Source organism: Durio zibethinus, chromosome 6 (genome assembly GCF_047325235.1).
Source record: "Durio zibethinus cultivar Kanyao isolate XHJ-2024 chromosome 6, ASM4732523v1, whole genome shotgun sequence".
Lineage (NCBI taxonomy): Eukaryota > Viridiplantae > Streptophyta > Magnoliopsida > Malvales > Malvaceae > Durio > Durio zibethinus.
The window spans coordinates 5004945-5016471 of record NC_143167.1 but is presented as its reverse complement, the minus strand read 5'-3'; the positions used below and the strand labels follow the sequence as shown (position 1 = coordinate 5016471).

The window sequence follows — 11527 nt, the reverse complement described above, 5'->3', positions numbered from 1 at the left end:
AATTATGTTAAATAAGTCCAATTTTTTAATTGGAGCTTATTGGGGATTGACCAAAATGATTGCTGAGCTTCACCTAATCTTAAATTACATTAACAAAGAAATTTTAGCAAGAGGGAGATATTCCATCTATTCCACCAATAAATATTTAAAGCAAATCCCAAATGAATCTCATTCTTGAATTTGGGAAATTGAAGCATGATTCTTGGACAACTAAGCCTTACTTTAAATCTTTGGCCAAGGAAAAAAGCCTTGCTTTAAATCATGATTTTGGGGTTTATTGGGGTATTCAATTAAATTATTTGGGGCTGGTTTTGACTTTTAGCTTATGGTTCTGGTTTTAATTAGGTCATTTATTTATGTTTAGGGTTGGTTAAGACTTTTAACTAACTTTGATTGGGGTATTTAGGATCTTAAATAAATTTTGTTTTTTGGGGTTCATTTAAACATTTTATCTGACCCTTAAAAGAAAACACAAATCTAGATCATAATTATATTATCTCTCATTCCTATTACAATTATATATATATTTTTACAAAAGAATCACATATTAAAATTTAAAAAAAAAATTGTAGGTATTATGATTTGAATTTCAAATATATTGAATGTCAATTCTTAATAATTATTATATGAATCAATTGAATTAAATATTATGATTTATTACAAATATTCTTTAAAAATTTTATTAATAGAATAATGTACAGTAAAAATTTAGGAATTTTTTGAGCATATGTTTAGTACGGTAAACTACTAGGGAAAGAAAGAATCAATTCTAGCTCTGGATTGATTAAAAAAATAAAAAAAAAAAATTAACCAAATTGTTTTTCCCTGAAAGATAAGTTGTTCTGCAGGACTGAATTTATTGGGAGATTCTATCTGACCTGACAGGGAATGTTCAGCAAACTTTTGGCATGGAATTTCTATGTCAAAATCCCATAAGGAAATCCAGGTAAAAAATCTTCTCATGTTTGTTTATTCAAGTATTGCAGAAAATTTTGTTGGATCATCTCTTCTTTCAATCTGAAGAAAAAGGCCCTATTTAGAATTACATTTGGGGTCCTAAATGCTCATTAAGGACAAGAATAGAATGCCTAGGAATGCTTTGGTTTCAACCCTATGTTGGATTAAAACATGCTTCAAGCAATTGTGAAGGGATAATCCATTTTTAATGAGCAAGGTGAGCCAGCCCATCTTATTTTTTTTGACTAGTGAAAAGAGTAATTTGAACTTTCTTCGTTCCAACTAAATCAAATGTTGGAGTAACCATCTTCTCATTTGTATCCGTTTTTAATTCAGCGATCTTTGAATTAATACGCTTTCTCATTTTAGAGAAGGTTTTTTTAATTTTGAAAATGCTAATAGATAGAAAATTTTGGCTTGCAATAAACAAATTTGCATTATTCTACCAAGAAATTGACCTTTTTTATATTTTATTCACGGCCACTTGATGAAAAATATAATTATTTTAATCAATATAGAAGTGACATTTTCTTTCATATTTTAATCATGACATTGACTGCATTTTATGGGAAAAACTGGCTAAACCAGATGGGGAGCTACACAGATTGTTTTTTGGCTAGATACCTTCTTCAAAATCACAGTAGCAAGCTCGTTAAGGTATTTATGTGCTGATATTTAACCAAAAAATAAAAAAGAGAAACGGATGCACATGGACGAAGGGAAGTGAAATAATTTGTAGTAGTAAATTTAACTGGATCAAACACCCAAAATTCTTCAATCACATACATTTGATATACACGGAAAATAAATCATAATTACACTTCTCTGAATCAGATTTGCATCAGATAAGAATTAATAACCTAACTAGAAACTGCAGAGGGCAAGAAATCAAAATGCAAATTTCAAATCCGAGAGGTCATCCATTGGAATTTCTAAACCTACTGAATCATGGTCTAGCAACCCATCCTCATCAAAGTTTAGCCAGGAACTCAGATCTTGGGGCCCACCAAGGTCATTGGAAACACCCAATTCTTCCATTGTATCTAACTCGTTTAGTTGCAAGTTTGCAAAATCAATGGGTTCATCTGCTTGTTTAGTTGAATTCCGATCTCTTTCAGTCATCTTGCCAGGATTAGACGAAGGCTGACTAGATCCACAAGCAGGTAGCAAAGTCTCTGTAAGCTTGCCATTGAATCCATTTCCTGAAGTTGATAAATGATTACTCTTTTGCTTGGGCTTTGCTTTCGTTTTCAGATCACCCTCGAAACTGCCTAATGAAGTCCGACCAGCCCCAGATACAGAATTAGTATTTCTTAAATTATCTCTGCTTTGCTCCCTATCTCTTTCGGTTCTCTTTCCCCTTACTCCAACGGTGCCATCAAGAGTTGATGTTACCCTAGAAGAGGCACTACCAACAACATCGTCTATCAGTACTTCCCTCTTCCTCCCTTCGTTCGACATAGATCCATACTTAGAAACAGCATGCTCAGATGAGTGAATGGCTGGAAGAGCGTCCGAAGAATCATACCTCTCAAAAGTACCACAAACAGCACCTGAGGCAGAAGTGAAATGAACATATGTAAGCAGCTCAAAAGTTAAATGAAACATGCACCCAAGCTTGCTATAAGAGCTGGGCTTCACATCCTCCTTCCCCATATCAAGAAATAAGGCATGATAACATTATCATTTTACTCTCTAAATTTTCCTACCCTTAAAAGAATAATGCTCTCAATGCCTAACAAAATCCAAATTGCATAACGTAATATGGTATATTATAGGGACATAATGCCTTCACAAGAAGAGAGGGTGGAAATTTAGATTACATATACCTGAGCCCCTGGCTTCTGCTTGATGGTTGGAAGTTTCATTACAAGTATTACTAGCAGTTCCAGAGCCTATACAATCAACAGATTTTGCTTCATTGCCGCATGGAGGTACAGAAAACATGACATCTTGCAATGCAGGTTCGTTAAAGCAACTACTGCCTGTCTGTTCATATTTTCGACATCTATCAAGAGTTCGCCTGACAAAAGCCAATGCAACTTGTTTCGAAACCTTACGAACTGCACTTTTCGATGAATTACTCCCCCGAAATGCCTGCATAAATTGTTTGTAGAAACTCAATCAATTATACTAAATTAAACACCATGCTCCAAATCACTTCAGATATAAAATAATAAACCATTCAACATCATAGTGCAAGATGCTATAGCCACTCGTCATCTAAATCAACAATAAAGTAACTGTCAAAGTGCTTCCATCTGTAAAATTCATCAGTAAATAACCACTAATAATGCATTGGCCACACCAAGGAAAAGTTCTTGTATGTCACGCAATTTTCAAATGAAGACAAGCACAATTGCAAATGCACTGAACAAAAATTCTCAAACTTATCCAAAGGCATAATATTTTCCATCATCATGAAGATGGTAGTAAATCAAAACAGAAAAAGAAAAAGCAACCAGTCTGCAGGAGTAGGTCGAAGGTCAATCAGTTCAGCTAGTTTACTGCCAGATAGAGTGATTTGCTAAAAACCAACATAAGCATGATTTTATAATTATAATTGCATATTATTTAAAATTTAAAAAAAAAAAAAAGTATTTAAAGAAAATAAGAATACTATAAGCGGGTATCCCACTTTCTCCAGTTTTGTTGTTTTTAGCCACTCAGGATTAAGAGTTAACCAACCAGATAGGTCCTATCCAGTTCAATTTAGCCAATCCAGTTTTGTCTTTTAAAGACTGGCACTATAGTAGTCAATTAGACTCTCCACGTTACTCAAATGTACTGTGAGTCTGTGATTACAAAAAGGTAGGAATATAGGGACAAATTAGCAAGCTAAATACAAGGCAATGTCAAGTAGAAGTTAGGCAATTTTAGACTATAAGCACATAGCTTATATGCTGCCCATAAAAAACTAGCTTCCTTGCCACTTATATAATAAATTGGCCAAAATGTTATCGACATGTTGACAATTCTTGCATGCAACCACTCTGCACTTCCTTAATTATCAAAGGGAAACTTGTAGAAGCCTGGATAAAAAATTAATCTTACATGTATCGAAAACATGCAAGAGTTATGCCTCAACACTCTAAGTTAATAATTAGAAACAACAATTGCACCAGGAATCTGAGAATTACCAAACGTTTTCTGTAAGCCATCTGGAGTAATTGGTCCATTGCAACATACTCGATGTTCCTGCAAATTAAACCACAGTATTCTAGTTGAAGCACCACTCATAAGGTTATAACAACACTAGAAGATCAATTGTTTATCCCACCTTCTGTCCACATCTCTCCCATTCTTAATGGCTTTGTCAATCTTCCCCAACTTTTTCTTCTTTTTCTGAATCTATAAATTAATGAAACAAAGTGTTAAAATATGTGGAAAAAAAAGTGAATTAACATCAAATTAATGAAATTCCTTTTAAGCAAAAAAGAAATTGATTTTGGGGATAGAACACCAAATAAAGCAAATAGCAACAAGGCTAATTTCAAAATATGCTAAATAATCCAAATTGCAGATATTAGTGAAAAGAGATAACAGTTATGAACAACAACCTGTTGATAAAGAAGTTCATTAAGTTCAATAACACTTTGATTTATTGCTTCCTCTCCCTCTGCCAAATCAGGCTGCAAAGAGGCAACAGTAAAAAAATTGAAAAGGAAAATAAATCATATAAGATGTCAGCACAAAGAAATTTGACATCCAATAGACAAGTAACAAATTACCACATAAAAAATCTTCAAAATGGCAGAAGGAAAATATATCAATTTGCACTACTGGACTGAAACTCATACGGGAAGTTTTGTACAATTAATTAATCAGTCAAAGTATGAAAGAAAACTCACCAAAATCTCTGGATAAAGACCAATACTATGTAACTCCAGCAAAAGCTTGTCATCCATACACATAAACTGATATTGGCAGTCCAAAGAAGAAATGCTAGAAACATTTATTTCCTTAGGTTGGAGCTGACCCAGGTCGGTTGAACATATTTCACTCAGAAGCCCCATATCCGAATGTGAAAAATCATCATCTCCCAACCACCGTTCACTACTATGTAATGAATTAGACATACTGCAGTTCCTATATGTGTTAGATGCAACACTCACATCACATGAGAGTCTGTCTAACAGAGTGTTCTTCTGATATTGAAAATCTGCATTTGACTCAACTTCAGATTCCATCCTGTCCCTATCTTTAGATTCAACATCCATCTGGTTGCATGAACCACAATGGGAATCATCACTTGCATAGTGAAGGGACATATTCTTCATTTCATTATGGTGGTAAATTTCTTCACTTTCATCTTCATCAATCAAAGCAGAAAGAACTCTTTGGCATAAAGGAGTAACCTTGTCAAACTTTTTTATATCAAATACTTCACTAGCAGCATTAGTTTTGGCCATTTCTTCAACAGAATTGGAAGCATCCTTCTGCAGCACACCACCCTGTGGAAATGGAAGGAGTTCATATCAACATTTAGCAACACATTATGACTTAATTTTCAGTTATCCTTCTTCTGCATTTAGCAACACATTGTGACTTAATTTCAGTTATCCTTCTTCTGTCCTTAGATCTGTTAAGATTAACATACTCAAACTTTGCAGTTTATAGTCAATCAAAAGAAATTTGGCTTTATGAAGAGATATATAAGATGGTGGGGTTTACCAAAACATTGCATCCATCTCCATACATTTGAGACAAACTCTCATCGAGCTCCTCTACCAAATTTAGCTGATTCAACATCAAAATAGAAGATCAGGAAACTGTGATTAACCAAACCCCAAAGTGTCAATGAATCATAAATCTGTTAGCCGCCATTTTGTACCTGTTGCCTAAGGTATGATGTGTCCTCTGAGCTGACAGAATTAAAAATAGATCCCATTTTCTTCCAAAAAGGACCAGAACAAGCAAGACCTATTGAAACAAATAACAAATGAGAATATACTACAATAAAAGCTCAATTCTCAAAAGGTATATGTTTCTTTTCCTCTTTTTTTTTTTTTTTGGGGGGGGGGGGGGGGTGGGGTTTGGGGCTATCAATGGAGAGGGAGATGCATACTGCTAGCATTACGAGCAGAAGTTGCAGCTGCAAATAGTTCATCCCGATCATCATCAGATTCACCTGAACATAGCATCCCAAACACATTGTAATTAAAGAATATATAACAGGAGCTTTCATGGATTTGGCACCCACTTTTAAGCAAGTTAGGTAGTTCACCAAAAACTTTAGACTTATCTGCATATATCTGTGGTTTGAAAATTAAATAAACAAAAATAAACTCTTCATTAAAAGAAATATTAAATGCACACAAGCACAAAAATATAACTTATTGATAGCTAAACTAACACTAAGTGCAAAATATTTGTCAAAATGATAAGTCTGGTTATGGAGATGCAAATAAGAATCAAATCATTGATGCACAGCCTTAAGATTGGTAAAAGCCATGCAAAATTATTAGAATATCAGAGATCTCATAAACCAAACATAGTGACACAATAGACTCAATAGTCTTTTAATTTTCGACATATATGAAGCCAAAAGTCTCATGGGCCTAGTAAATACCTGTGAATTCTGAAGAAACATTATTTAGCATAGACCCAACACGAGTTGAGGCCTTTCGATCTTTCAGCTTTTTGGAAGGTGGACGACCTGTTTTACTGAACCAAATAAATGTTATTCATTCATCAGATTTGCTCAAGGCAAATAAACAACTTAATAGCAAGAGTCAGTGGAAAAATATTTAAGAACCTTCTATGTTTATCGGAAGCAGATCTTGCATTTTGAATTGGCTTGGTTGTCGTAAGATTCTCCAACTTCTCCCGTATAGGATGAACACCTGGTTTTGTCAATGGTGGTGCAGTGCTTCCAGTCCTTCCTTGCCTTCGGACTCCATCTCCAATTTCATTAGTAGACATTTTGTTCTTCCTAGTGGGCAATAAGAAAGCCACAGCTGTTTGAGATGCTGGCAGACTAACCTCATTATTATCAATTCCTTTCTCTTTTGATTTGTTATCTCCAGCCCCAGATTCTTCACTCTCAGATAACCCAAATGGAGAAGAAACATTCTCAGGTTCCCTCTTAATTTTTGGAGTAGCATTATCTACACCACTGCCAAGCAGTGATCCACCAGTTCCGGTAGATGCCCTAGAACCAAAATCAGGTGTTGCAAAGCCTTGAGATGAAACCTGAGCTTCAGCATTAGAGATAGGGGATACTAAATTTGCTCTCCTTGTCCGTGAGTTTTTATGTGGTCTCTGACCACCCCACTGGGCCATAGCATGTGAAGATGAACCTGTAGACATTGAACGTTTCTGATTGCTCCCAGCACCTAATGCTTGGATCTTATTTAGATTTGGCTGATCCCAACCCTGCAACGCTCCAGATGAGAGGTGAACTTTAGAAGATGAGTCTAACACCATGATGGAACCAGTTCGTGGTGCCCTAGACACCTTTCCTTTTAGCATTGTACTTGGGCCATTTGCTTGGTTGTCATCCTGGAGAGTTGCCCTGATTAATAGAGTATAGAGCCATTAAAAATCAATAATCCAGGAGAAGAAATCATTAAAAGAATATCACACATGGTAGAAATTAAATGTAAAATTTGATGGTTGAACACTATGTATGGTTCCTGCCAACAGAATTTCACTACAGACTGCAAGAAATAAAATGGCAAAGGCACATACTTATTATTTGCTTTTACTACAATCCTCTGCTCCAAGATAGCTGCCCGATCCCGTGGAATAGAGGTATTCTCCAATTCATTCCTAAGCACTGTACTGGCATCTGAACCAGCAGCTTCAAAAGAACCATCTGACCTATTAATTCCACCAACTCCTGGGGAAGATTTTGATCTGCATGCAAAAAAGACCAAATAAAAAAAGAGAAAGACAACATTTTTTGAGAATACATATGCAGAACAAGTTAGACAAATGGCTGAAAAATGACTGGATCAGCATAATTTATAAACAAATGCCTAAACTTGAAGCAATAATCATATCCAATGACAAGGCCACAAGATATAGAAAGAAGAAATCTTTCTTCATTGTCATTAGAAAACAATAATATCTCGTCAAGCATTCAAGCACGTCATAACAGTAAACAAGCATTTACCATCTGTATTTTATATTAGAAATCACAGCAGGTAAAATAGAAACACTGAGTTAATTATGATTATAAATCCAAAACAACAATGCAAGCATGAAGTTCTGTCGATCCAAGATATAATGTGCATTCTTAAGCCTGGACATTTGCAAGATTGCCATCATTATACTATATTCTAAAACAATTTTATCTAAGAACCTGCATAATTTTTTCCATATACAGAATGCAATTTACAAAGTTCCATACATTATGAATAATAACTGGAACCATCAAATCTATCAGCAATAGATAGTAAAACAGAATGTTTCTTCCACAATTACCATAACACTGCCAGTTTGATCAATGATAAAGATGCACATCCACAGTCAATCCCAAAAGACAGTTTTTGTTAACCATGGCAAACCTCATCAGCAATATATCCAGGATCACATAAGATTTCTAGCCCAAGCCTAAAGCTAAAGTTTTCTTACTCAGTTCGAGTAAAAAACTGCCATACCCCCTGTCCAGCCATAGTAGATATATATTTTTTTTTTTTTTGAATCAGCAACTAGGAAGCAAGTTCAATCATTGACAATCACCTGAAACACTGTGTATCACATGATCGCAACTTTGATTCAGAACTCATCTTCAGTTGCATAGCTCGTTTTAAATCTCGATCAACACCAGTAACTCTATTTCCTACAGCTGCAACAGACCTTTTCCTTTTCATCTTTGTCTCCCATCCTTCACCCGGCAATCTGCGGATCTTTTCTTCAATTCGAACAGAACCACCATTAACAGCTGAAAGCACATCACCATCCTTTTCTATTATCCCCCGCTGCCTTGGATTCACAGCAGTCCTATTATCAGCCTGGGATCATGAAACAAGAAAAGGAAAAGAAAACAAAGGGAATAAAACTCATGAAGCATAAGCTAAAAATTAAGAGAAAAGGAAAGGGTCTTCTCAAACTATGTTTTAAGTTTCAGGCCCATTTTGTCTTCTTCTTCCTCTTTTTTTTTTTTTTTTTTTTTGGGGGGGGGGGTCATAAAATAGCACACAACTTACAGTTACAACCAAAAGAAAATGACAGAAGGCCAACAGAAAACTTTGTTCAAAGTTGAGAAAAGATTAACTGATTTTTCTTTGGAAATTGCATGAAACTTCACATAAAATATCTTCAAGAAAGTATGTCAAGGATAAATAGGTTGAAGCATAGATTATATTCCAGCAAAAACAATAAAATACAAACCCGTATATCAGCAACTGATGTTCGAATGCGCTTGTTGAGCCCCACACCTTTTGGCCTATCCTCCAATCTTCGATTCATTATGTCATGGGCGTTTCTATGAATCTGGCTTCCCATCTTTGCAATACTTACCCCACTAGTTCTCTCACTCGAAAGATCACTTCGTTGTCGCTTCTTTGAGCTTAAGAATTCTTTATACTTTTCCAATTTAGAAATTGACTCTCGCAACTTTTTTGCCCTATCCCTGTTGGAAAGACAATGTAGATTTGATAACTAAATACTGTCCACACAACTTATGAGTAACAGACATCATAAGCAAGATAAAATATGTATGCTGTACTTGCGCCAAAAGAAAGCTATGAGAAGAAGCATTTGAATTGCTGGCAAGCTTTACACATTCTACCTAAGACAATCAGCTACGTACTCAAGTGGGAAGGACATGTGTGAAGACAGGATATCTACATTGAATGCTGAGATAAGATATTGCATGTGCACCATGACACATAAGCATTGCATGCATTGTCAATAATCATGTAACATTTGGACTGTTATTTGCCCATTCTGTTTCCAGTGACAGTACCTATCAGCACCAGATCAACCTTAAAGGTTCCCTTAACACCACAATTACAATGAGGAGTCACTACACTAACTCATGAAGGATACCATCTTCCATAAAATATTAACCATTCCAAAATTTAGCATTATTTGCAGTGAATGGTACCAATGAAAAAAAAAAAAAAAAGACTACCTGGCCTTTCTTGAGGCATCTTGAACACTTTCCTTAAAGCTCTTAAGCTCCTCTGTTGCCACTGGAGGGGAAGGTTTGGGATTTGAAACTCCAAAAGAATGGTCCTCCACTGTACTAGTTCGAAGAGGAACACCCAGAACTCGACTTAATTCTCCAGACCGTGTATATTTCTGATTGCCTAATGTAATCGGCTCCAAAGGCAAACACTGAGGCAACGGTGGCATATCTGATGACAATCCTGCAGTCCCTCGGCTTAAGCTATTCCCAGAACTTAACATTTTTTTTCTCTGTCAATCTCCCGACTTTGAACTTCCAAATCTGCCCACATGAACCCAAGACCATTATCCACCAAAATCAAGAAAATCATCATTTCCCTTCCCACTAATAAACTATCCCCCTACATACTGTTCAGTTCTTGCCTTTGGCTTAGAATTTAAAGGCTTAAAAATTAAAAGTACTATTTTTTGGAGAGAAAATTGGACGATTACTTTTATATGCAGTGTTGCATTTTACACATTTGTTCATTTTTAAATCAATTATTATTTTTCCTTTTAGTTTTTACCATTTGCTTTAGATTTTTAGCAACTTTTTTCAGATACAAAAGCAACAAATAAACAGACTAAACAAACAACTGAACTTAACTACATATGTAAAAACATATATAAAAACCTGAAATTTCTCTCATACAACGCTAAACCTTAACATTTTTTTCTTTTGGCTACCTCTTCAAGGACTATAGCAGTAAACTTGTTGATTTTAAGTCACAAATCAAAATCCCCAATTAAGTTCAATTAAATCCACCAAAAAACAATGACCATAAAAAACCCAGCAACTCAAAAAATTCAAGAAAATAAAATCCATACATTATCATAAGGAAACACAAAAAAGCACCTGAAAGCTCAATAAATTACCTTTGAAATAATTTCTTTTAAAAAAAACTAAAATTAAAAAAAAAAATGCGTACACTTCTGTTCCTTCACTTTTTCTACCTCTTCAACCCGGCAAAGAAAGATTTTTAAAAAAATAAAAAGAAAAAGAAAAATTTTGAAAATTTGAAAGCTAAGAAGATAAATGAAAACCCTAACATGAGAAAGAAAGAAATCAAAGAAAGGTAGGTTGAAATTGAAGGAAATTAAGGAAAAAGCAAATGAAATTAGAGAGTTTAAGGATTCAATTACCTGACAATCGACCAAGCAAAGCGCAGATCAAAATCAGCAGTTCTTTTTTTTTTTAAGAGCAAAAGAAAAAGGAAAAGCGGGAGCGATTACCGTCTCATGTGTACATATAAAAATAAAATTCTTGGGCGTAGACTTAATACGGCGTCACGTTATTTTGTTTTTTTCGATTTTTTTAATGTTGGCATACCGAGTGCAGGTGTTGACGTCATGCATATGCAAGTGGTATTTAGAGTAAATTACAGTTTGACCTCCATAATTTTCCAAGCTCTTCAATTGACACCTTGCTAGTTTTTCCCCCTTTAACACT

At 35.0% G+C, this 11527-nt stretch overlaps 1 protein-coding gene across 4 annotated transcripts; it reads right to left on the bottom strand.

Moving 5' to 3' along the window:
- Positions 1-1681: 1681 nt before the first annotated feature.
- Positions 1682-11298, bottom strand: LOC111284573 (uncharacterized). Of its 4 annotated transcripts, none has more exons than XM_022873278.2 (16): positions 11221-11298; positions 10043-10360; positions 9298-9538; positions 8647-8918; positions 7651-7818; positions 6716-7474; positions 6530-6624; positions 6026-6088; positions 5792-5880; positions 5632-5697; positions 4809-5411; positions 4518-4589; positions 4238-4308; positions 4098-4155; positions 2787-3054; positions 1682-2510 (listed from the first exon to the last, which is right to left on the bottom strand). In XM_022873278.2, the coding sequence occupies exons 2-16, from the start codon at positions 10318-10320 to the stop codon at positions 1846-1848; spliced, it is 3768 nt and encodes a 1255-aa protein (XP_022729013.2). In that variant the 5' UTR covers positions 10321-10360; positions 11221-11298; the 3' UTR covers positions 1682-1845. The 4 variants fall into 4 exon arrangements, with proteins under 4 accessions (XP_022729013.2, XP_089618069.1, XP_089618068.1 ...); XM_089761943.1 differs by having other exon boundaries at positions 8764-8918; XM_089761942.1 differs by lacking the exon at positions 11221-11298 and adding an exon at positions 10954-10971.
- Positions 11299-11527: the final 229 nt, after the last annotated feature.